This window comes from Apodemus sylvaticus, chromosome 21 (assembly GCF_947179515.1).
Source record: "Apodemus sylvaticus chromosome 21, mApoSyl1.1, whole genome shotgun sequence".
Classification (NCBI taxonomy): Eukaryota; Metazoa; Chordata; class Mammalia; order Rodentia; family Muridae; genus Apodemus; species Apodemus sylvaticus.
The window spans coordinates 5328295-5355123 of record NC_067492.1 but is presented as its reverse complement, the minus strand read 5'-3'; the positions used below and the strand labels follow the sequence as shown (position 1 = coordinate 5355123).

General features: G+C 46.6%; 1 protein-coding gene across 4 annotated transcripts; it reads right to left on the bottom strand.

Annotated features, from left to right (window-relative positions):
• Window positions 1–920: 920 nt before the first annotated feature.
• On the bottom strand, window positions 921–26828 carry Taf5l (TATA-box binding protein associated factor 5 like). 4 transcript variants are annotated; one of them, XM_052166088.1, is made up of 6 exons: window positions 26632–26828; window positions 17662–17778; window positions 13564–13708; window positions 11413–11517; window positions 7615–8339; window positions 921–2664 (listed from the first exon to the last, which is right to left on the bottom strand). In XM_052166088.1, the coding sequence occupies exons 3-6, from the start codon at window positions 13703–13705 to the stop codon at window positions 1867–1869; spliced, it is 1770 nt and encodes a 589-aa protein (XP_052022048.1). In that variant the 5' UTR covers window positions 13706–13708; window positions 17662–17778; window positions 26632–26828; the 3' UTR covers window positions 921–1866. The 4 variants fall into 4 exon arrangements, with proteins under 4 accessions (XP_052022048.1, XP_052022049.1, XP_052022046.1 ...); XM_052166089.1 differs by lacking the exons at window positions 17662–17778; window positions 26632–26828 and adding exons at window positions 24873–24986; window positions 26304–26544; XM_052166086.1 differs by lacking the exon at window positions 17662–17778.
• Between the last annotated feature and the right edge of the window lies 1 nt (window position 26829).

Here is a 26829-nt window from a genome sequence, read left to right as displayed (position 1 = left end):
GAGTGTAAGCAAGAGGACAAAAAAAAAAAAAAAAAGAGCAGAATTCCCGATTTTATTTTTTTCCCAGTTTTTTTTTTTTTTATTTTTTTAAGAGAGATCTTGCTGTGTACCAAGCTGGCCTTACAGTAGTCCTCCTTCCTCTGCCTCTCAAAGACGGAGATCCCAGCTGTGTATCGCCAAGACTGGTGCACACACACTGTAGGTGTGTTTGATACAATATGGTACAAAGTATTACCACATTTTTCTGAAAATGGAAAATAAACTCAATTCTTCTATCCTAACCTATCTGTACTGTTTGCCTACATAAGTGAGGACTTCAATGTAGACCATCTCTTGGTATAAACAACTCTTAATTATTTCTCTAATAAAGTAGACTGGAAGGATACAGCAACTCCAAGCAAAATTCTGAACCTCCCACCTATCCATCAAGTATAAAGCCAATCTATTTTACCCTTAGCATTACTTATCCTTTGTTTTGTTGTCTTTTTTTTTTTTTAATCTAGTTTTTAGACCTTTTAGAGTTTACAATGTTTGTAATGTCCTTTGTGTTTGAAACAGTACTACACCATGTACCTTTGGCTACTTGGAACTATGTAATCCAGGCTAGCCTCTATCTTGTAGAGATCCACTCTTATCTGCCTCCCAAATGTTGGGATTAAAACTGTGTATTGTCACATCCAGCTACAATGGACCCTCCTAAATAGATGTTCATCTCTTCTAATCAGCAGCTAGTAACAATGGATGTATCACTGCTGTAGGTGATACAAAGTACACTGAACAGAACACAATAGACCACTAGACCTGTTTTGTGGCTAACCCAGACTGTACTCTGCCCACATCTCTGAAGAAAGGCAAGAGTGCCCCTCTAGGACCAGTGATGGCACTTGACTATTCTCAAAGCATCAATGAGAAGCCACACATTGTTTGAAACTAAATACATTTTAATAGAAAACAAAATACAAAATAACTCTTTTCAGAAAACAGAAATATTTAATTCTTTAGCAGACATCAGAACTTGCTTTGTCCTTAGAGCATGGTCGATATTTGTGAGTGTGCACTCATGATTCACCCCCTGTTCGCTACCAACACTGCAGTGAGGTGGAAGCAGGTCATTGAGGGAGAAAAGGACCAATAAGCCACATTTAGTTACCTTTAAATCCAGCATTTAAGTCTATCTTGTGACTTATTCAAAATTATTTTATATCATAATTTTGTTGATGGTGTAGGAATGGAACCCCAGGTAACTGGCACAGCACGGAGGCCTACCCTCTGGCCACCACGGTGCTTCTCCCTGGGGTACAAGCGCCGACAGAAGTGCAGCCACCATCACTGCAGGAGCCCATGCTCAGTAGCTACCTCTGTGCCCACAGAAGCACAGCAGATGGTGCCCCCTTTCCTGACACAGTGGGCCAAAGTCTGAATTCCCTGAACCTCAAAATTCCAAGTATTATAGCCAGTGCCAGGAGTCACTTGCTGCCAGTGCTAGGTTTCCTCTTCTCAATAATAAAGTTATAATTATAATATAAAAATCCTGGTTTTTTTCACTGTGGAAATGGAAAGCCTGTCAGATCATCCCTTCCTTTCCTAGTTCCCGTCTCCACTTCCCTCAAGGGCAGTCACAGGAGAGGTTTCTACGGCTGCCAGAGGGGGAGCTCTGCAACTGTCCCAGGACACCCCAGGGAGAGGGCAAGGTGCCTGCATGAAGCAGGAGGCCTCAGGCCTGGAACACCCCAGCTCTCAACCAGGGCTGTGTTGAGTACATGTGGGGTAGGGGAGGGCTCTTTTGTAATCACTGATTCAGTTTTAGCAAGTCCTGGACTGTGACCAGTCTTCCAGCCCCACCCAGTCTGCCGCCTGGATAAAGACTCAGTGTTCTTGATTCTCTTGTGTGACTCCTGTCACCAGGAGGAGGTTGCAGGCCATGAACTGTACACTCAGGACGCTGCTCATCTGCCCAGTGTACACGCCCACGAGCTCACCCGAAGAGCCGTCAGCAGGTGTGTTGCAGCATGTGCTTCTGATGTCCCAGACACGCACAGAGTTGTCCATGGAGGCAGAAGCGATCAGACCACTGTCTGGGCTAAAGGCCAGACTGGTGATGCTATCCGTGTGGCCTCTCAGTTCTTTAAAAAGTGTCCCAGAGGCCAAGTCCCACAACTTTAACCGCTGGTCCTCACCAGCAGATGCCAAGTACTTACCGTTGGGAGAAAAGGAGAGGGAGAGCACGGGGCCTCGGTGGCCCGTGAAGAGCCGCACCGAGTTCCCCTGCTGGGCACTCCACAGCCGGACAGTTTTGTCAGTGGAACCTGTAGCTAAGTAGTTTGAGTTGGGGTGGAATTTGACACAGTCCACATCTGCCAGGTGTCCTGCATATATCCTCAGCGGGTACGTCCGATCAAAAGACCACAGCCTGGCGGTACGGTCATGGGACCCACTGGCAAAGTACAGGCTGTAGGGGCTGATGTCCACGTCCCACACAGGGTAGGCATGTCCCTGATACAGCACAGTGTTGGTGAAGCTCCCCAAGTCCCAGTACCTGATAGACATGTCTTCAGAACAAGAGAGCAGCCCTGAGCTGTCTGCGAGGAACCGTGTGCTGTATACTGGGCCACAGTGTCCCCGCAGGATCTTCATCTCTGTGCCTGTATTATCTTCTTCATTCTCCTGGAACATAGTGGGTGGGATGGTAAAACACACAAGAAGAAAACATTTAGTGGTCTTCCAAGGAAAATAAGCCTGAGAGAGGAAAAGCAGAGAGCAGGGCCTGCCTATGTTCAGAGGGCACACACACGGCCACACCAGCTGACAACGCCCAACCATAGGCCACATCAGAGTGAAGATGGGCCTTAATCTTTCAGTGAGGATCTGACAGAAAGGCAAACTTATGGGACAGCCACTATTAATTATGATAGGTATTTGCTTTTGAAAAGACTGACTTCTATGTTGGCATTAAGTTTCTAGATTTTTCCAAAGGCACTGTCTTAGCTGTCAGCTCTTACTGCTATGTATGCCATGTGATTCCCTGTTTCTATTCTACTTAATGAAATCTTAATTTAATAGGCCTGGTAATGCACTGCCTGGTAAGGCACTGAGAAATCTACAGCAGGAAAAGCTGGCACTCAAGGCCAGCTAAGACCCACTGAGAGCCTATTTAGAATAATTTGAAAAACTTGAGCCAAAGTAAAACCTGACTGTCTAACTTTAGGCCAGAGCATACAGCTGCCTTGTTTGTAACGGCAGTACTTAGGATCGTCAAGAATCTGATATTGGGCCAGGCGGTGGTGGCGCACGCCTTTAATCCCAGCACTCTGGGGAGGCAGAGGCAGGCGGATTTCTGAGTTGAGGCCAGCCTGGTCTACAGAGTGAGTTACAGGACAGCTAGGGCTATACAGAGAAACTCTGTCTCGAAAAAACAAAAAACAAAACAAACAAAAAACCAAAACCAACCCAACCCTTCTTCCCCCTCCAAAAAAGGAATCTGATATTGCAGAGACTTTGGGGGAGAAAAAAAAGTAAAGACAAAGGAAAAGAGGAAAAAGGAAGGCAGAGTCTCCAACATGTCTCCCAAGGTAACAAACCATATACTGAGAATGACAACCAGGGGTGGTGGCACACATCTCTAATCCCAGCACTTGGGAGGCAGAGGCAGGTAGATTTATGAGTTCAAACACAGCCTGGTCTAAGTGATTAAGACTGAGAAAGTAAGAATAAGAGAGAGAATGACCCTAAGTCAATTACAGACCTTTTGGGCATAACTATATAGACTAGAGGTATAAGCAGCCTGCACCTAGTGAAGGGACACAGGAAGCAGGCTGTGGCAGCCTTCCTCAAGCCTTGGCTGAGATTCAAAGACACTAGAGCATCTGCTATTGTCAACACCACAGCCTAAAACAAGCAGCTATGATCTCTGGTGTGGCTCAGCTCAGGACCACACAGGCATGTGTGCCATCCAGAGGCTGATTCACACGTGCCAGGAGTCCTAGAATGTCCTCTCCTGCTGACAGAGCACATTCCAGAAATCCCTCCTGTGCTATGTTCCCTGCAGTTAACAGACATGTCCAATGCTGATCTGTACAGTACTTATACCGGATCACCCAATCTTCCTTTGAGCCAGATGTACTTTGGGAGATCTGAACTTTAGCCCCAAGCTCTTGTACTCAGTTTTCAGAAAATGAAGCAGTTAATTCTATTTAGGCCCAAGGGTATGTTAAGGATTGGAGCCATGTGGTAGTGGAGTACACCTTTGTCCCAGAGGTAGGCGGATCTCTCAGTTTAAGGCCAGCCTGGTCTACAGAGTGAGTTTCTAGTGTAGTTGGGGCTATACAGAGAAGACCTGTCATAAAAACAAACAAGGCCTCTCCCCCAAGAAGAGGAAACAGGCGAGTGCTGCGTGACATGAGGGACGACAGGAGAGGGAAAGCAGCAGACACACACATCATGTTCTAAGACAACACAAAGGTTATGTGCATCCTATCTCAGCTTATACAGTGAAATATTGTCCTTATTGGATTAAAAGGAGTAAAATTAATTGACATTAACAACACCTTATAATAGACTCAAATACTAGAGCCACCTTTTTTTTTTTTTTTGGTTTTTCGAGACAGGGTTTTTCTCTTTGTAGCCCTAGGAAACTCAGAAATCCGCCTGCCTCTGCCTCCCAAGAGCTGGGACTAAAGGCGTGAGCCACCACCGCCCAGCTACTAAGGCCATCTGAATATTACTAATCTACACTAAAGTTTCAAAGACCCACTGCTGACTCACAGGGTCTCATGGAGCCTAAGCTGGCCTCAGAATATTCACTGGGATTGCAGTCACAACCCATGGTGGAGACAGAACCCAGGGCCTTGCCATATTGGGCCTTTTTTTTCTTACCCAAGACAAGGATCTATACGCTATATAAAATTCACAAGATTTTTAAGTAAGATATGTAAACTTAATAGTTTAAAATAACTTTTCATAAGGGAGTGCATGCTCTCCTTCCTCGTTACAGGTTCTGGGATGAGCCGCGGGCTGCCAGGCTTGCGTACTGCATACCAAGCACCTTCAGCCAATGAGTTATCTGGCTGACAGCTCAATGGTAGTCAACTACACCTACCACACCACCAAAACACACAGCGGTTTCACGTCATACATAGAAAACTCCATGCCTGTTATCAGTCACTGCTCCTTTTCTCATATTTCGCTTGGCTAACTCTGATCTACGTCTCTGTGAAAGGACCTATTCCATATACTTCTGATGAAAATAAAAAAGAGCCTTCTGAGACTGGCTCTTTAAGGCAGCATAAGTTTTAAATTTCAATGTGCCAATGCACCATTCTTTTTCACAGTTGCATAATATTTCACGGCTGGGCCAGATTGCAATTTTGTTCATTCTACCTTGGGGATTTGAGCCATATTGCCAACGCCCATTCTCACACAGGTTCTTATGTGGAGCTGTCTAGGATATTCAGAGCATGGAATTATTAGGTCTGAGCACTGACTTAAGTGTCTATTGTTAAAATATGATTGTACCAAACAGATTAAAGCAGAGATTGCTAACTGGGTCCTTTCCTGGGTCTGTGGTTCCTGTCTCTTTCCACCAAATCTCTTCAACTCTGTGGCCTTACCAGTCACTTCTGGCGTCACTCCTATAGGCAAGTGAGCGTCTGACCCTGACTGTAAATTCTCTAAGAAAAAAAGTCCAAATTTTCACTGCAAAGACATAAAAAACCAACAATCAGACTTTTACTCTGCTTCCCTTGCAAAAAACTGAAGAAGAAAACATGCCCAAAAGGCAGACCAAAGGCCAGAGAGCACACAGATCCCAGCGGTGTCATTTTATACTAAACCAGGCAGTGGTGGCGCACACCTTTAATCCCAGCACTTGGGGGGCAGAGGCAGGCAGATTTCTGAGTTCAAGGACAGTTCTTGTCTCAAAAAACCAAAAAAAAACCAAAAAAACAAAAAAAAAAAAAAGGCTACCCCACCCACAAAACCCCTAAACTGTCATTTGTACAATAGTGAATTCATTGTCTAGGTCAGCAGTAATTTAGTGTGGGTATGACTGAACCAGAGACCGTTAAGCCTATCAACCATTCCTGTGACCACCGAGGCCCAAGACACAGGCATCCAAGGGACACTTCCCTTTCTTTACCTCTGCATAACCTCATCAGCAGGCTGTTTCCTGTCTGCTCCACCTTCCCTGGCTAGAGCACACCCCTGTGCTGACATCAGCAGTCTGTCCTCTCTGCTCTGACACTCTCCTGGCTCCAGTCAGGCTTCATTTTCTTCAGCCCTGGACAATGCGGAACCCACATCTTCAAATACACCTCTGCATGCTTCAGACACCACGGTGCCCCTCCCTTCTATTACCACTCTAAATAATCTACAACATCTGTGCATCAAAGGTCAAAAGGAAGGTAAGGTGCATTTCTGTACTTCAGAAAGCTGACAGCAAATGAGCAGTGATGCCTCAGTTGAAGGTAGGAGCAACAGTCTCCACTAAGAGAAGTCTGAAAGTTCAACCCAAGTGCAACAGTTACCTGGGGAGCCCTAGAAATTAGACTCCACTCACAATAAAAAATCTCTCACTGCAAGTCTCAGTGCCTAGAATCAAAAGTTCAAGGTCAGCATGACTCAGAATGAAGCTAGGGGCCTGAGTTTCAGTCCCAAAGTCTGCAATTTAAGAACTTGGGGTGAAGGAGACGGACTTTGTGATGAGCTTCTCTCTTGAGCACCCAACAAATGCTGGGGGTCCAGACACTTTCGTTCTGTCACCAATGACATGCAGGTAATTCAGCCTTGAGGCAGTTTGGACAGAAAATTTCTGAAATACTGAAGGTATTTCTTTTCTTTCTTTTTTTTTGGGGGGGGGGTGTCGAGACAGGGTTTCTCTGTGTAGCCCTGGCTATCCTGGAACTCACTCTGTAGACCAGGCTGGCTTCGAACTCAGAAATCCACCTGCCTCTGCCTCCCAAGTGCTGGGATTAAAGGTGTGCGCCACCACTGCCCAGCTGAAAGTGTACAATAACCACAACATTCTTATTGGCTGTGGCAAATTACCCAGAATGACTTACTTTTCAGTATTTCAGACCACACCATGCTTGCACTTTTACTGCTGGCCCAGACAAGTCACCTCAACCACAGGTCACTGCACTGATTAAGGAAACACCACAGTTCTGGATCCCATGTCTCTTTTCAAGGTGGGGCAGAGACGATGCTTGGAACACAGAGCCAGGATAGGTGCCTCACCATGCACTTTATGCTGACAGGCTGAGAACCACATATATTTCTGTAGGGGAATACTGCTTACATACAGACCCTGAACTAACAATCTTGTTCCTCACTATTTGAACACGCATAGCACACATTCAAGTGCACATCTCTAAGTCAATACCAGCTGAAATTCTGTTAGTCAGGCTTAGTGGTGTCACCTGCTTCCCAGACAGTGACATAACACTGCATACTCACAAATAATGCTGAGTGTTGGGGAAAGAGCTTTACTGTGCATTATCAGTGCTGTATCTATCATCTGACATGAGCCCAGCCCCGGCTGCCTAGAAGGGAACTACCGATTACTGTTTCAGTGAGACAGTCAGGTTTAGGAAAAGCACTCTACCAGAAGTAGCATCCTACCTCCTCCTCCAGAGTGTCACAAGCTAGACGGATTCGGGATGTGTCCACATGGTGGGGCTCCGATTTCAGCTTTTTGGATCGCAAGCTCCAGAGCTTTATGCAGGAGTTGTCAAAGCCAGCAGCCAGCAGCTTGCTATCAGAGGAGATCTCTGCCGTATTCAGCAGCTGTTCTGTGTTATAGAAGGCATAGAAGCAGATGGTGGTGAGGGAGGGAGGGCCATCCTTGACCCTCTTGATGCTTTCCTGCAAGACTTCCAGGGCAGCCTCGTTCTGCAGAATAGGATTGGGCACATCTGGTGGCTCCAGGCTGCTGCTTTCGCTGCGGGAGGAGCCCCCACTGGCATACAGCTGGTAGTCTGTCCTCTTGGCAGGCTGCACGTCCAAGTGAATGTGCACGGCGAGCACCTTGCACAGGGCAGTGTTGTTGTCGCTTTGGAGGTAGCGGATAAGGTAGTTGTAGCTATCTTCCTGGAGACGGACTACGTACTTGTTGTCCAGGAATGCACGAAGCTGGAAATTTGACAGAATGTCCTGGATGGTCTGTGTGGTTTGGAGCTGCTCGATGATGTCCTTCTGACTTGCATTCTGCAGGAACATTCCATGGAAGCGACTATAGAAGCTTTCCACGGTGCTCTTGGGGCCGCTCTGGACCAGGTTGAGGTGGAGGTAGACAAAGAGAGGATAGAGGAGAGGCATGACCTCGCGGCTGTACTGGGAGTCAGACTCTGCAATGAGAACAGCGACATTCAGGGACAATGGAGAAAGCGGCTTCTCCTACAGCCCACACTTCCTGACCATACACGTCTAGAGTTTCAAAGTTTTCCCAATCAAACATGGAAAAGCAGACTATGAGGTTCAGTCAAGGTCAGTCAGAGGATGTGGCCATGTCTTACTTGTGACCGACCACTCAGCAGCTGTGGCTAGGGCTACAGTCTAGCATCTTCTTCATTATTTAAGTCAGAAACTGTACTCTTCCCCCAGCCTTGAGGGGGCTAGTTAGACCTTGTTTTGCCACAGTGGCCTAGCCCACCTGGAGTCTCCTGTTCACCACACCCACAGTATTCCTCAGAAACAAGGCTGCCTGCTGAAGCTGGTTTTGAAACAAGAACTGAGCTGAACCTAAGGATAGTCTTTACCTATAGAAAACGCAGAACTGAAAATTAAACTTTAAGCCTTGATCAGAACTTTGGTCTTGGCTCCATTCTTCTCTCGCCACCCCCACCTTGATTCCAGCCTCCCTTTCAGGGAAACAGTTTGCCCGGAACTGCTGGATGGTTATAAGAAACCCATACTTCTGAGAATCCCTAGATGGGTTCTAGTCAGACTGAGTCTATACAAAGACTTTTATCCTAATAAATGATAGAAATACAGGTATGTTCAAAGTCTTCTTGGTAGCAAGCTAGAGGTGATAATACATGCCTTTAATTCCAATGCTTGGGAGGCAGGTGGACCCCTCTGTTTGAGGCCAACGTGGTCTACATAGAGTTCCAGGCTGCCAGGAACACACAGAAAAAAACCTGTCTCAAAAAAGTCTTCTGGGGCTGGAGAGATGGCTCAGAGGTTAAAAGCACTGACTGTTCTTCCAGAGGTCTTGAGTTCAATTCCCAGCAACCACATGGTGGCCCACAAAAAGGTGTAATGGGATCCAATGCCCTCTTCTGGAATATCTGAATACAGCTACAACATACACATATACCTAAAATAATACAATAAATCTTCTAAAAAGTCTTCTGGATGGCACTGAGCCTTGGTTCTGTGAGCACTACAGCCAAGAGTAAAATCAAAGTTCACTGGTTACCCAGGCTGATTTGTCCTATGCAATGGTGAAACTATTTATTCAAAGCTTTTACTTGCTTAGTGAAACTTCCCTTTGTAGTGAGAATTACAAAATAGATTTTTTGTGTGTGTCACTGAGACCACTCATTAGTTGGAAACTTTAGTGTCCCAACACTCTGATAAAGAATGCTGAGCAGAGCTTTGCTGTCAGCAGGGTGAGAGGAGGTACACACAGCACCTCAGTGTGGACAAAGCTGAGGACGGAAGGAGTGGGCCTCTGAAGATAGACCACATCCAGCTTGAGGGGCAGAGGGCAGCCACCTCTTTAGCCTTTCCAGGTTTGTTTTATCACAGGGTCTCATGAAGCCTGGGCTGGCCTCAAACTTGCTATGAGGATGTCCTCTGTCCTTGAACTCTCAGTCTTCATGTCTCTGCCTCCCAAGTACTAAGATGCCAGTATTCTTGGATAAATTGAAATTACACACACACACACACACACACACACACACACACATACACACACACACACACACACATACACACACACACACACACACACATTTTGAGACAGTTTCACTATATAGCCCTGGCTGGCTTGGAACTCATCATGCTTCAAACATCCATCTGCTTCTGCCTCCTGAGTGCTGGGAGGAAAAGGCGTGACACTACATTGCTACTAAGCCAGTATCCACTGATTACTCTCAATCTGTGCTGAGTGGAGAGTATTTTTTATTCTTGTAAGGTGCTTACAGAAAGGAGGCAAGACTCTGAGCAGACTCAACATGAATCTTTCGGCAGCTCCCCACTTTAAGTGAATGCTGGCCCTCACAGTCAGGAAGACATGGTCTGGGTTGGCTGTCCAGCTTGCCCTTCACCGCACACCAAGGATGTGGGGGCTCCCAATAGGGAGAATGGCCCTGCCTAAGCAACTGAATGAGTACGAAGCAAGCGGAACCCACACCCACAATCTGGTCTCCTTGGTCATTCTATCTACGGCCTACACAGATGACAATATCTAACTCCATCTGACTTATGAGCACTACAATGAGACAATATACATTTCAAACTCACTTCACTTAAAGGATACTTCTGTCCATGGCTCAGATGTTCATTCACTCAAGAGGAATGTGGAGAGCTTTTTGGGGCTGCTTGGCAGGAATTTGGCATTGGGCCAAGACAGAGAAGTTTAGGGAGGAATCAGATTTTAGGCTAAACAAAGAAGTAGGCTACAGGCAATAATGACTTTGGGTTAGGTTGGGGAAGTAGGCTCTGGTATCTCGGTCGTTCAGATAGGCTCTGAGAAACTGGTTATCTCGAGACGACTTTATTGCCTTGCTTGTTCCTAGGCAGTTGGTGTTTACAGCACTGCTAGTTCCTTAACCTAGAACTGACCTTGTTACTTGCATGTTAATTAAAGTGGTATAAAAGCAGATTGGAAAAAATAAACCTGCCACAGCCTCAGAACTGGCTCTATTCTTGAGAACTTTAACTTCAAGATCTATGTCTCACAGAATTTCATTTGCATGCAAGCACTGTGTTAAGTGTGGTGGTACTTTTTTTGTTTTTGTTTTGTTTTTTCCGAGACAGGGTTTCTCTGTGTAGCCCTGGCTGTCCTGGAACTCACTCTGTAGTCCAGGCTGACCTTGAACTCAGAAATCCTCCTGCCTCTGCTTCCCAAGTGCTGGGATTAAAGGCGTGCACCACCAACGCCCGGCTTGTGGTGGTACTTTTTTTTGTTTTTTTTTCGAGACAGGGTTTTTCTGTATAGCCCTAGCTGTCCTGGAACTTACTCTGTAGACCAGGCTGGCCTCTAACTCAGAAATCCACCTGCCTCTGCCTCCCAGAGTGCTGGGATTGCAGGCATGTGCCGCCACCGCCACCGCCACCACCACCACCACCACCACCACCACCTGGCTGTTTTTAAACAAACAAACAAACACCCCCCAAAAAGTCCCTGACTCTGTAAACCCTAACACTATGCCTCTAAGAGAATACATTATTTGGCTTCTTCTAAGGACTCACCAGTTAGAAAGCTCCTCAGTCGTCCAAACTGTACTTCATATTGCTGGGGCTCTGCCTGGCAAGGGGCTGCAGACACCGCATTGGCACAACCAGATTCTGATTGGACTAAAGGGAAGACACATGAGGCAGGCAGGAAGGCAGTTACTGTCTACCACACAGCAGGACGGACAGAGAGAGTGCACAGAGCGCAATGGCATCTCTCAGTAAGTCTCTAGAATCCTGACAGACCAGACAGGCTGCTGACACCAGTTTGTCCCTTCTCTTATGATACCCCATAATACTAGGGCAGAGGATTGAATGGCTACAAAGTGCAGGAGAGATCAAGTGAAGAGAAGACAGGCACTTAATATTCTTGAGATTTACCTGAAAATGTCTAGTCTATATTAACATGGTACATGTGCTATGACCTGGGTTTGTCAATCTGAGAAGCCATGCCTTCCAGAGGACCCGAGTTCAAGTCCTGGCACCCCCACATGACAGCTCACAACTGTCTGTACTCTAGTGCCAAGGGACTTGACACCCTCATAGAGACATACGTGCAGGCAAAACACCGATGCACATTAAAAAGAAAAATTCTTAAAATCTTCTTTCTCCCTGAGCAGCATTTTCTTATCCCAGTACTACCATATGGACAGGTGTGTCAGAAGTATCGCCCCCAGGGCCTATTGCTCCTGGATGTGAGACAGGGCACCACAGGGATGAGGGGAGTGTGGGGCATCAGTGAGCATGGCATGAATAGTTTCCCAAAGAGTATCTCTGGTCTGGGCAGGTCAGAATCCAGCAAACTGTTGTTCACTTGCCTTCCTGGGGAATGAGGTTGGTTGCAGTGCTCTGGGAATCTAGCAGAAGGAATAAGCCTGGGGTCTCCCTCTTTAGCAAGCAAGCAAGCACGCCCTTGTTGACTTTACCCTTTCTTCTTCTGATAGATAGGGTGTCCCCAGCTGACCTGGGATTTTCTTTTTTCCCTTTCTTCTTCTACTGGAATTATAGGAGCGTGTCCATCACACCTGGCCTGAGTTTATGCTTCCTAAAGATGAAGCTTAACCTTTCTGCACAACCCACTGCAGAGTCTACACTGTGTTGCTCATGGCTCCTACTGTAACCTTAAGGCATACTTTCATAGACATCCAGAGACATTGATGCTCTACACACGGAGAAAGAGGCCCTCAAATTCCTTGTGGCAGCCATCCACTTAGGTGGTACCAACCTTGACTTCTTTATAGTGACCTGAAGAAAATTGTCTATCTAGCCACTACATTGTGGATGGAAGGATATTAGTGAATATAGAACAGAGGGAGTCAACACGGTGCAGAGAAGAGGGTGTGTGAAGAAGAGGCCCTGCTCCCTCCCTTTCATCAGTCAAAATCCTGACTTTCTGGTCACCTCAGACTCTTGGTTCTTGGCTTGAATATCTAATTCTTTTTTTTTTTTTTTTTTTTTAAGATTTTATTTGTTATAAGTACACTGTAGCTGTCTTCAGACACACTAGAAGAGGGCATCAGATCTCATTATAAATGGTTGTGAGTCACCATGTGGTTGCTGGGATTTGAACCTTTGGAAGAGCAGTCAGTGCTCTTAACTGCTGAGTCATCTCACCAGCCCTCGTACATCTAACTCTAACTTGGGCCCTTTAACTATATCTAACATCTAGTCATTGTTCTAAAATCTATCTCCAGATCTCACATGCCCTCCAACCTGATAGTGGAGTGCTCTATATGGTTTCTAGTCTGGCTTAGACCTCACTCTATATTCCAAACTAATGGCAGCCCTCGCACTGTGACTTCCCAAGTGCTGGGATTAAAGGGATGAGCCATCATGTCCAGTTCTGAACTACGATTTCAAAAAAAAATTTAGAATCTCAGATGTGCTTAGGACCAGCCATCAAGCTACAGTATGCACTCACAGTATAGGCTAGCAGAAAGGGCTTGCTCAGGACACTCAGGGTCTTGTAGGGTAAAAAAGTTGCACCTACCATCAGGGACATATAAAACAATCTGGACTCTCTGAGGAAGGAAATACGCCTCTAGCTAGGGGCTTCAGAAGTTCGGTGAGCATATTTTTGAGGGACAGGGTCAGTGCCACTCAGAGCTGCTGAGAACCCATGAGGGCACTGACAGCTCCCATTCCAGGACAGCCATAGGACCCTGATACCTGTGAGGTTTGCCGCCATCTCCTCAGGGGTCTGTGAGAGTCTCAGGCCTTGCTTCAAAGGGCCTTCCGAGTCCACGTACTGCCGGCGTTTGAGGTAGCAGGACACTGCCACCTGAACCTGCTCCGTGCGCACTCGTTTCATGACCTAAGAAGGAACACAGGAAGCGTGGTGTAAGGGATGGCAGAGGTGTCACAAAGCTGGAAAGACAGACACTGAAGTGGCCCAGTGAAGACACAGTCTGGGTTCCCTAATTATAATAAACCTACATTCTTTTTCATTTTATCTACTTTTCCAAAGGTTATCATAGAGCCCTTACTTCTTTGAGGGAAAACAGCAGAGGTAATACCCACAGAATACTCTCAAATACACTCATCCAACCAGCGCATGAACCTCATTAGTGCTCCTAGCATGCAGCAAGCAGGCCCAGTTTGAATTTCAGGCCATTTCTGCTGCTCTGTCAGAGAGTTGGTATTAGCTGCATAAAAGTAAGTGCAGTAAAACCTCAAGTAGGAGGTAGTATCCGACAAAGGCCGGAGAAGCCCAGACTCACTCGGACGAGCTGAGAACCTAGCAAGGGGAGGTTCTGTGCGGCTCTAGGGATGGAACCCAGAGCTCCGCACAGCCAGTTAGCACTGCACCAGTCAGTGAGCTACACTCCCATCCTTCTTCCTTTGAGACAGCGTTGGTTGATTTGTATTCCGGCATGGTCTTAAACTTAGAGATCTGCTTTCTTCTGTCTTCCAAGTATAGGGATTAAATAAAGATGCAACCACATTCAGTCCTGTCTTAGTTAGGGTTTTACTGCTGTGAACAGACACCATGACCAAGACAAGTCTTATAAAGAAAAACATTTTAACTAGAGTTGGCTTACTGGTTTAGAGGTTCTGTCCATTATCAAAACAGGAACATGGCAGCATCTAGACAGGCATGGTGCAGGCAGAGCTGAGAGTTCTACAGCTTCCTCTGAAGGCTGCTAGATAGAAGACTGACTTCCCGGCAGCTTGGGTGAGGGTTTTAAGACCACACCCACAATGATACACCTATTCCAACAAGGCCACTCCCTGGGCCAAGCAGATACAAACCATCACATTCCACTCCCAGGTCCCCATAGACTTGTTCAAACACCAGAGTCTATGGGGGCCACACCTAAACATAGCCTACTGCAAAAGTACCCACGGTCTATAGCAGTCTCAACAATGTTAACAGTCCAAAGTTCAAAGTCCCTTTTGAGATTCATCCAATCACTTAACTATAATCCCCAAAGCAAGACAGGAAACCAAACTCCAAACTCTGCATCTCCATGGCTGATGTCATGATGTTAAAGCAGTTTTCAGATCTCCAACTCCTTTTTCATCCTTGTTGACTGCAACAAACTTCTTTCTCCTGGGCTGGTACCACCTCCTCCAAAGGAACCCATCACTTCTCCAGCTCTGCCCTCTACAGCACTCTAAGCTCAGGTTGATCCACTCCAGTGCTGCTGCTGTTCTTGGTGATCATCCCATGGTACTGACATCTCTAATACACTGGGGTCTTCTGCTTCAACTAGGCTTCACCAATAGCCTCTCATAGGCTCTCTTCATAGTGCCAAGCCTCAAATCCTTTGCATGACCCCTTCAGTCCTAGGCCAACAATGGACAGAACCTCTAAACCAGTAAGCCAACTCCAACGTCAACAACTGAAGCTGCATTTCACCAATGGCCTTCCATGGCCTCTCACAGTGCCATGCCTCAGCTGTTCTTCATGATGCCTTCATGTCTTCAAAACCAGGACCATCTGGGTGACTCTTACACATTACGGAGTCCAGCTGCAGCATGAGGTACAACCTTGGCTATCTCTGGAACACAGTTACTTTGTGCTCTCAGAAAACAACTTCCCAGAAGACTTTACCTCTGTGATGCTTGGCTCCTCTTCCTCCCTCCCCTCCCCTTTTCTTCCCCACCCGCCTCTCTCGTTTCTCTGTGTAGACCTGCCTCTGCCTCCCAAGTGCTGGGACTGAAGGCATGCACCACCACTGCCTGATTGAATCATGTATTTCATATTTTCCTTTCTTAGTTTGCTACGCTTGTTCAAAATGCTCTTCATGAGACTTAACCAGAGAACAAAGTCTCTGCTGGGCTTTTTTGAGACTTGCTTTGTCAATGAAAATAAACTAAATCTCTTCACCTTAGCTTCAACCAGACACTTTGGACAAGGTCAAAAAGTAGCCACATTCTTCACCAAAATTGCACAACAGTCTCTAGGCCACATCCACTGAAACCTCTTGGGCCAGATTTGTACAATTCAAATCATTCTCAGTAAGAAAGTCTTCCATAGTCCTCTCATGATAGCCCATTAAGCCCCCATTTAAAGCATTCCACTGCTTTCCAAATCCAAAGTCCCCAAATCCACATTCTTTCAAACAAAAACATGGTCAGGCCTATTACAGCAATACCCAATCCCTAGCACCAATTTCTGTCTTAGGGTTTTACTGCTGTGAACAGACACCATGACCAACACATCAGTAATGTATGAACTGAAAACTGAGAAGCCTTGTAATTTAAACAAAAGGTTGTATAATTATATCCAAGCCCCTTTATCTTATTAGTACTTTATTATGATCACTGGAAAAGGGGGGGCATCTCAAAATTATAGTGTAAATCAGATGAGACTTGGATCTATTTTAAGGTGTACTCTAGTTTGAGGACGCACGCGCCCATTTATAGATATTTTACCAAGGAAATCCAATATCTCTGAGGCATTTTTCATTATTTTGGTTGAAATATGTGCATCAGAATAGAATCAGCTAAGGCGGTTGAATCATGTCTATGGTATTTTGTGTTCCACACAGGCTATACACACAGTTCCTGTTGAATTTCTGTCTTGAGGTCTTTGGCCCAGAAGCTGACTCACCTGTCCTCAGGGAGTCTCTTAGAGTAAAGGCAGCTGCATTCAAACAATCCCAGTCAGGCTGTTAATTGAAGGTAAATTCTTTTGTCAGGGTTTACAAACTTCTCTTAATTCTAAATGTTTGTTTTGGGGAGAGACAAAGTTTCTCTGTGTAACCACCCTGGCTCTCCAGGATTTGTAGGCCTTGAGTTTACAGAGACCCACCTGCCTCAGCTTCTGGAGTGCTGGGATTAAGGGCGGGTAACACCACACCCAGCTTTGTTTTTGTTTTAAGACAAAACTAAGATGGATTTTATGTAGCCTGAGGCCTTGTGCTTCAAGTCTTCACTTCCTCCAGGTGCTAGATTATAAATTTGGCCACCACACGTGACATTTGTTTTCTTTTACAGCTTTGGCGGCTTCCTCTCATCTGCAAGACACTTATCTCACGGTCTGTTCTCCCACGTAGCCTGTGTCTCACAGGCAGGGTTTTTTCCTGTCAGAAGGCTTGATTGGAGCCTCAGTGGTGGCACACACTCAGGAGCAGAGGCAGGAGAATCTCTAAGTTCCAGAACAGCCAGGGCTACACAGACACACCCTGTCTTGAAAAAGCAAACGGAAGGGTTTAATGGGAAGGAATGCTTGTGATTCACTTGGGTGCAGGGACATAGCTCCACGTCACCAAGCTCACAGTGGAGACTTTGGAAGGTCTTAGTTTTTGAAATGTAGAATTGGACTAGTTTAGCAGGGTTTAACATTGGGCACTCTGGAAAACAGCAGCAGCAGCAGCAGCAGGTATGCTATGATGTAGTCAAGGCTGGATGGCTTGACTGTCCTGGTTGGGCGGCAAGAGAAGGAGTCATGGAGTCAGCTGCTGTATGTCCCGGTCCTGTCCTTCCAGTCAGAATCTCCAGGGCTGAGGTTACTTATTTATACACATATACACACTGCCAGGGTTTTTGTATAGCCAGGTAAGCCATAGAGTCACTGATCAGAATAAATAATTATATTGAATACTAACCACAGACAAACAATGACTTGGCCCCATTAATTGACAAGAGGAGAGGCCTTCCAAATTATCAAGGCCCTTGTGCTATCAATTAAAAAAGTAGTTTAATTAAAATAGTTTATCAGTAGACTGAAAGCATAATAAACAATCAAGAGATGGAATATCAGTATTGGGAACTTATTCATGCTTTTTGTTACATGACCATATTACAGCCTTGTCTTACCTGTCATCCCTCCTTTCTGGTTCCTGGGCTCTTTGTGGTACTCCAGGAATGAAACGCATAGACAGCATAGCCTGTCTCATAGTGTAATAGGGTGGTCAGGGTATTCGTAATCGTTCTCTAGAGCCACAGAAGAGTAGAGTTCCCGTTGGAGGAGGGAGAGATGGGCCTACAGTAACCCCTCACTCGCCCTCCTGTAACCAACCCTAATAATGATACACACTGCTGAGACAACAAGCACCACTACAAAACCATCCTTCAAAAACTACTAAAGGCATGAGAGCAGTCAGGAAAGCAGCGGAGACTGAGATCAGAGGGGAAGGAAGAGAGTGGTGAGGACAAGTGAGACCAACCCCAGCATCTGTATGGAAACACCATTATGTTATAGGAACCCCACTTGCATTAGCCAGGGTCTTCTAGAATAACAGATCTTACAGAATGAATCTCCCCCAATATAGAGAAAGGGGGATTAGAAAGACTTACAGCTTGTGGTCCAACTAATCCAACAACAGACCACCTATGAACAGAAGGTCCAAAAATCTAGTAGTTGGTCAGCAGATGTGGCCCAGGTTAGATAGAGGTGTGTATTCCCACCTCAGAGATGTGGATCTTACCACTTCAAATGACCTAACTAAGCAAAGGTCATAGGTATGCACAGCCATTCTTGGGTTCTAATTCCAGAAATATACTCAAGTTAACAACCAAGATTAGCAATCACACCATCATAATGTTTTATGCCATTATAATGAAAATAATAAACAACCATCACATTTTCTCCTCCAGGATGAAAGCATGTTGTCCATTCTAAACTGCACACAACGCAGTCACTCAGATACTCAAGCGGTCAGGCCAGCCCAGGGCAGCCCAGCCCCTGCCCACTACCTCGCTGTATGGAGCCTATCTCTGACTGCTCAGGGTTGTGTGGGGCTTTCAGCTTCACTCACGAATCAGCCTTCTACTTTGAAAGTCACTTGCATTTAAAAATATTGAAAATTTCATTTTTCACCCAAGTAGTAGTGGTGCACACCTTTAATTACAGCACTCAGGAAGCAGAAGCTAGTGGACCTCTGAGTTTCAGGCAAGCCAGGACTACACAGAAGAAATTCTGTCTCTCTCTCTCTCTCTCTCTCTCTTTTTTTTTTTTTGTTTTTTTTGAGACAGGGTTTCTCTCTGTAGCCCTGGCTGTCCTGGAACTCACTCTGTAGACCAGGCTGGCCTCGAACTCAGAAATCCGCCTGCCTCTGCCTCCCAGAGTGCTGGGATTACAGGAGTGCGCCACCACCGCCCGGGGAAATTCTGTCTCAAAAAGCTAAAAAATAATATTTACAGAACTGTTTTCTTTAAATGTGTATGAATGTTCTGCCTGCATAGTGTCTATGCACAACTTCTGTGCCGTTGGCTCCCCTGGAACTGGCATCACAGATGGCTGTGGGCTGCCACATGGATGCTGGAAATCAAACCCAGTCCTCTGGAAGAGCATCCAGTGTTCTCAACTACTGTGCTATATCCCAGCTATTATTTTTTTTCTTTAAATACCATTCAAGACTTTACCTCTGTTATCCATCTATAATTCCTTGTAGTGTATTGTGCATGGATACATGTTTCCTGGTTATTTGGCTAACACACTGCTTCCAGAGTATCAATAAAAGTCTTTTTCCTTCTAAACTGGTTTGTGAGATACTCTGAAGGCTAATCCTCCAATTTCTTCAACTCCACATAGCTGGGACAACAGGGAGGGCAGGAATTACACAGACAAAAACATATGTTACAAACAAAATGTTACTGACTGTATTAGTCAGGGTTCTCTAGAGTCACAGAACTTACAGAATGTCTCTTGATATTGAGGGAATTTATTGTGATGACTTACAGTCTATAGTCCAAATACCCCAACAATGGTCAGTTGTGAATAGGAAGTCCAAGATTCAGGTATGGAATGCTTCTCTATACTGAGAGAATCTAGTAGTTGCTCAGTCCAACAAGGCTAGTAAATTCTAAAAGATGTGCTGGCAAGTAAATGCAAGCAGGCAAAGAGAGCCCATCTTCCTTCTTCCAGTGTCCTTACGTAGGCCTCCAGCAGAAGGTGTGGCACTCATATATGCCTCCCTGTGGGAACTGGGCCTGGTGACCCCAGTCTGTCAGTATAATCTGTATCTTAGCCTCACCCACTTACCATCAAATACAGCAGGCAGAAAAGAACAAACAAACAAACCCCAAGGCTACTAAGACAAGCTAAGTAGCAAGTACTCAGCTCTGTGAAATGCCAGGACACTACTATACAGACATAATTCATTTCTTTAGAATGGAAGCTTCAAGATTGAGTGCAATGTAAACCCAAGGAATCTAACTTCTACACCATCCTTAAATAAGCTTGTTAAGAGTTTTTGACTATGGGCCAGTTTTGGTGGTGTGAAGAGTGTATTTTTCCTAACTGTGAATTTATGCTTTAAAAAAAATTAGGGGTTAGGGATTTAGCTTGGTGGTAGAGCAGCCCTGGGTTCAGGCCTTAGCTGGGGGGGTAGGTCTAGAACTTTATACTTTTGTTGAAATGTCATGCAAAATACCTAAGACTCAATTTAAGCATCCCCTCCCCATTTTTGTTTTTGTGGATTGGTTTCATTTTTTGATAGTCTCACATAGCCTAAGCCTACAGTCTCTGAAGACTGTCTTGAACTCGGGATGGATGTCCAGGCCTCACCTCTCAAGTACTGGAATAACAGGTATATGCCATCACACGGAGAAAGATCTATGTAAAGGTCACCTAAGTGGACGCCCAAAAGTCTGGTATTTCCACTGTCACAAGAGTATATTCAATTAGTGTTGTGAAAACATAGGTCAAAGTTGAAGGTAAGTGTGGTACAGTTTTAGCTGTATCTCAGATCATTGTACAACTCTGACTTTTTCCTTCAGACCCTGTCTCATGTATCCAGGCTAACTTCAAACTCACTGTAGGTAACCTGAGTAGGGCCTTGAACTTCTGACCCCATCTCTACCTCCAAACATGACTGCCTTTCAAAGTGAATCTTTGCTCAGACCCAGCAATAAGCTTTAACAGCAGTACTTTCCTTAAAGAATAAAGATCCTGTAAATGAGGCCTATAACCAGGACTCAGGAGGATATGGACAAACCTGGGGTTTTGGTGGTGGCAGTGGCTGTGAAGTTTGTACTTAGGAACCACAAAACCTAATGGACAACATTAGAAGCTTATTTCTTGGGCTAGCTAGCTGCTCTTCCAGAGGACATGAGGTCAATTCCTAGAACCCACACGGTAGTCTACCACTGTATGTAATTCTAGTCTTTGGGACTCTGCTTCCCTATTCTGGTTTTCAAGGGCACTACATACATGTGTGTAGAGCTTATAAACATAAAATCTCAAAAGGGAGAGAAAAAAAAAGCTGATTTCTCTATCACCTTTAAGATTTTGTCTACAACATCCTAACCTAGTGGTTCCACACCAGTTTCCTTATCCAGCTGTCTGACCCTGCTCAGCCTCAATGAGCTGTTGAGAAAGATTGTGACTCCTCACCTCCTGTCTTAATCCACCTTTCCTTCCTTCATGATCCCATGACTGGGCTAGAACCGTCCTTAGAGCTTACCAGGGCAACCCTCTTACCTCAGCTTCCCAAGTACTAAGAATTAGGTCTGAACCACACACAACTCCCAGCTAATTTAATGATACATTACCCATCATTAAAGCAAGAGAATTAGTCATTTTCTTAAGATACTTTGCCTCTATATGAAATCTCTAATTCCTATTTGAAATTTCCTTCTAAAGAGAATCCTTTGTCCTTCCTGATGATAGCACAAAGCACTTAACTGGACCATCTCAATATTCACCTATCTCTAAATAAGTTCCCATGTACCAATGAAGGCTCTCCATGTCCACCACTACTATTCTCCAGATGACAGTCCACTAGAGAGGAGGGTTTTCATTTGTTGCGTGGGACAGAGTCTCACATTGTGGCCCTGGCTGGCCTGGAACTTGTACTACTAGATCATGCAGCCCTTCAAAACAAGTATCTACCTCTAGGTGCTGGGATTAAAGTTGTGGGCCACCATGCTCAGCAGGAGGGTTTTTCTTAGGGTGCACACCTGCAATTCCAATCCCAGGTAAGCAAAGGTGAAGAGTGGCACTGAGGCCAGCATGGGGACACAGGCCCAGGAGGCATGGGTACACAGACCATTTTACAATGGACAAGAGAAGAAAGTGATGATGCCCTTTAATTCCAGTGTCCAGGAGGCAGAGACAGGTGGATCTCTGTGGGATTAAACACAGGTTGGTCTATATAGCAAGTTCTAGAAAACTTGCTAAAAACCCAGGGCTAAAAACCCTGCCTCAAAAAGCAATGCAAAACAGAGTATTTCCATATTCTGTAAAATAAAGACATAGTTCAGCCAGGCGGTGGTGGTGCACACCTGTAATCCCAGCACTTGAGAGGCAGAGGCAGGCGGATTTCTGAGTTCGAGGCCAGCCTGGTCTACAGAGTGAGTTCCAGGATAGTCACGGAGATACGGAGAAACCTTGTCTCAAAAAAAACCAAATCCAAAAAACGGTGTAAAAGGGATCCAGTGCACAAGGTCATTAATGTTTAGTTTGTTTTGAGCTAACCCCTCAGCTCAGATGCTTCTGGAAGAGTACAGAGTGGAGACCAGCAGACACTAACTTGACCCTGCATTTCAAGAAGTAACACCTACACTCAAACACCCACAGACGGAGAGAAGAGGGAGAAACAAGGAGAGTCTCACAGGCATCCCAAGTCTCAGAAATGTGGTCAAGACTGAACTCGGGAGTGAGTGACACGTTTGTCTCCAACACCCTCCTCTCCTTATATAATCCACTGGCTGGAAGTGGGATTTAAGACAGGATATGAATCTTTGTTTTCTCAGATTGATAACCCTGATTAAAGCTATATTAAGATTTAATTCCTATCCCACTTACTGGCTTCTGAAGGGGCAGGTAGCATGAACTATATTCTGATTTAAAAGTTTGAATGCTGTCTAGTTTCTGTTTGAACTTATTTTAGGCTTTTGATCTTTTGTGATTTCTAGGAACAAGAAAGCCACAAGTATCTTATTTCTACTTTAATACTATTTTTATAGCATAGTAGGGGAAAAGGTCTATATTTTCTTGGTTATTTTTCTATTGCTAATGAAGAGAAACCATCACCAAGGCAACGTATAAAACCAAATATTTTGGTGGGGGAAGCAGATGTGTTGAAAGAGGGTTTCTCTATATAGCCCTGGATGTCCTGGAATTAGCTTTGTAGACCAGACTGGCCTAAAACTCACAGATCCACCTGCCTCTGCCTCTTGAGTGCTGGGATTAAAGATGGGCGCCATAGCCACTGCTGCTGCCAGTGTCATAACCACCAACCACCACCAACCACCCACCACCAACCACCCACCACCCACCACCCACCACCCACCACCCACCACCCACCACCACCACCACCGGGGCTTGCTTACTATTTCCGAGTGTCAGTCTTGGAGTATCACAGTGAGGAGATGGCAGCAGACAAGCAAGGCACAGCACTAGAGCAGTAGCTGAAAGCTTACAGCTTATCCACAAGTTGGAAGAGAGTGACTAGACCTGGCATGAACTTTTGAAACCTCAACACCAACCCTCAGAGATACATCTCCAAAAAGGCAAACCTCCCAATCCTTCCCCAAACAATTTCATCAAGGAACCAAACATCTAAGCCATGCTGGGCATGGTTCACCCCGTATGGTGGTGATGTACACCTTCACTACTCGGGAGGCCAGCAACTGGTCTACACAGTGAGTCCCAGTATAGCCAAGGCTATGTAAATGTAAGAAAACACACACAAAACACGAGTTAGTCTATAAGGGCCATCACCATCCAAAACACCACACATAGAAAATAAAAGTTCACTAGGACAGAAGGGCATATCAGCATAAGTATCAAATGAGGTACAATTGTGCTGCAACTATTTATACATATTGTAAAACACCAGTGTCAACTAAACCACTATAGATTACTGAATTCTATTTTGGCATATTTAAACCTGAGCACTAAGGCGGTCAGACCGGAAAACTTGCAAGTCCCAGGCCAGCCAAGGACCCACAGGAAGACCCTGACTCAAAGTCCAAATGCACATGTAATTGTTTTCCCAAAGCATTTTATCTTACCCACCAGGTCACCACAGATAAGTTTTTTGGTAGAGGTGGGGTGGCCACAGGGATTAGCCTGAGGCCTTCCATGGCAGGAAAGCACTCTACCACCAGCTGCCCTCAGTCCTCACAGCAATTCTTCCTTTTCTTCCTTTCCCCCCCTCGAGACAGGGTTTCTCTGTGTAGCCCTGGCTGTCCTCGAACTCAGAAATCCGCCTGCCTCTGCCTCCCGAGTGCGGGGATTACAGGCGTGCCCACCACGGCCAGCACGGCTTCCTTCTCAAATCCCTGTGTGCTCTCCTTGCTGCGCTTCAGTCCGAGCTATCGATAAGCCCCTTTCACTCACCCCTTACAGTATTTTTTGTTGTCCCCCTCCCCCCAATCCCATGTCAGAGTTTTTGTTATGTAGCCCATGATAGCCTAAACTCTACCTAGCCAGCCTGACCTTGAACTTTCTAACCCCTTGCCACAGCCTGGTGTACTAGAACCACAAGAACAAACCATTTCCAGAATAGTTTGTTTTCTGTGCGATCTGTACCTGTGCCCCCAGCACTCGTCAGTGAACATTTATTTTTGTTATTTGGTTTATAAAACTGATTTGGTGAGACTAAATAAAAGCTCCAACCTAGCACCACTGGTTTGCTCCAGCCTGGCATGCCCTCCTGAAGACCATCTTGGTATTGGAGCAACAACCAAGGCTGCCTGGGAGCAGAAGACCACACGTGGGGTAACACCCTCCAATCACAGGGAGACGTCTCAGAGAAACCTGCCTCTAGAAACACTGTCTAGAACCACCTGTATCTTCATGTTTTGTTTTAATGTTTTCTTAGCTTTGAAATTCAGATTAAAAACTTTCTGTACTAAGCTAGATACAGAAGTAGGGACGGCTCTCAACTGCGGCCCAGCCCCTCTCTACTCAGGCCTTCTTCCAAAGAGCCAATGTGATGCACCATTTAAAACTCACTGCTTTTTACGGGAGGATAAAAAAGAAAACCCACGCACAGTGTTTGAGGTTGTGCTGAACCAACCGCTGTTTGCCTACCCACTAGAACCAATCCCGCTGTCACTTTCCTGGGTTTCCTCACCTTTAATGGAGGCTTTGGCGGAGCCCTCTCCTGTGGAGGCACCCTCACACATGCTCAGTCTGGCTGGCTCGTCCTCCCATGGCTTCCTGGTCTCTGCCCTTCTACTCCTGGAGTCTGGAACACCAGCACAGTCCATGTCATAGTACCGTGTTTTCTACACTACCATAGATACCTAGCATTCACTTAACATTCCACCCGGGAGTAAGCCGCCATCTTAGGTACTTCCCACGGCTACCTGCTACCTGCTTTTACCCTATTAGGCAGGTAAACGCCTCAGATGGGAAAGCGGAGGCTCACCGTAGTCAGACATCTTGCCCAAAGCCCTGTAGTTCCTGGCTGGGAAGGCAGTCGTGTGGATAGTGTCCGAACCTGCGCCCTATGCTCCACTGATCCCACGGGCAAGCACTCCCTGATGCTTATTCCAATGAGAACCTGCAAGTTAGCCAGCTAACATGCTGCTGGCTGTGTGGAAGGCTGGAAACGTGACTTCAAGTAGTATTCAACGAGCAGTGCTAGTGTCACGAAAGGTTGAGCTAAAACAAGCCAGAAAAAAAGCTAAGCCCCTTTTGTTCCCAGCTGTTGTTCATCAATTCTAACGTACAGAGTGAAGAATAACAAAAATCATCAGTTACTAGCAGTCAGAAGAGGTTTTTGTAGCCGGGTGGTGGTTGCGCACGCCTTTAATCCCAGCACTTGGGAGGCAGAGGCAGGCGGATTTCTGAGTTCGAGGCCAGCCTGGTCTACAGAGTGAGTTCCAGGACAGCCAGGGCTACACAGAGAAACCCTGTCTCGAAAAACAAAACAAACAAACAAAAAAGAGGTCTTCGTCTCTCTTCAGTGACAGAAGTACACACAAATCTCACAGTTGCAAGACTGTCCCAAAACACACAAATCTATTTATTATTGATGGCAAGGCACAAACAGACTTTTCGGTTTTTCTGGTTTAATATTCGCTTTAGTGTTCACAAAATAAGGCTCTCACACACACACCTGTGTGTTTGTGTATAGACCAAGTCTCACTCTGTGGCTTAGACTGGCGCAGAACTCACTTCGTACACCAGGCTGGCCGGCCAACAATTGGCAGCAATCCTTCTGCCTCAGCCTACCGAGTGCTGGGGCTTACGGGGTGCGCCACCACGACCAGCTGGGACTGCTCTTAAATTACCATCCCATTTTACAGAGCAGAACCCGAGGCGGCAAGCTTGCCGGCTCCACGGCTGCAACTCTAAGTCTCTGCGGTCACCTACTCCAATCCGCGACACTCAGCCCCTCCGAGTTTTAAGAAGCCAACAAGTCTGTAACCTGGAGAAGGCGGACTCCCTTCCCACTTCACTTTCCAGTAGGGCGGGTCGGGCTGGACCGGACTCCCGGCAGAGCCCTGACGCCATCCACCTGCGGGTCCCGGGTCCCGGGGAAAGGGGACTGACTCACCTCTCGACGCCGGAGCCACAGCGCCTGCGAGGTCCGCGGGGCCGCGTCTCCCCGCGGCAGCCGCGAGCCGTCCGTCCGCTGCCCACTTCCGCCGAGCGCCCTCGTGAGCTCGCAGTTGGCTCCGCGCGAGGGCGCCCGGCGGGGCCGCGGGGTCTCCGGGCGCGTGCAGCCGGGGCCGCCACGTGCGGGGGGTCGCTCGAGCCCGCGCGCGCCAGGGAACCCGGACTGCGCAGGGCCGCGCACGCGCGCGCGCACCCGAGCCGCTCGCCCCGAGGCCCCTCCCCTCCCCTCCCCCCCCCCCCCCGCCCCGCGCCCCGCCCGCACTCACTGAACATCCCAGGCGGCTCCCGCTGCCCCGCCGCCGCCCCGGCACCGGCTGCTTCCGTATCCGTTGTCCGTAGTAGGAGTCCGTGCCGCGGCCAGCTAGCCGGGTCCCCGTGCCCTACGTCCCGCCGCGCCCGCGGTTCTCGGTTGCCGCCCCATGACCGCCTGACGGAGCGGGCACGCCGGGCTAGGCCGCGGACGC

Excerpts from the sequence above, each read along its gene's own strand:
- Taf5l (XM_052166088.1), bottom strand. The coding sequence starts at position 13,705 with ATGAAACGAGTGCGCACGGAGCAGGTTCAGGTGGCAGTGTCCTGCTAC. Across the intron at positions 8,340-11,412 it reads ACTGAGGAGCTTTCTAACTG|AGTCTGACTCCCAGTACAGC; the intron begins GTGAGTCCTTAG and ends TTCTCATTGCAG. Across the intron at positions 2,665-7,614 it reads GTGACACTCTGGAGGAGGAG|GAGAATGAAGAAGATAATAC; the intron begins GTAGGATGCTAC and ends ACTATGTTCCAG.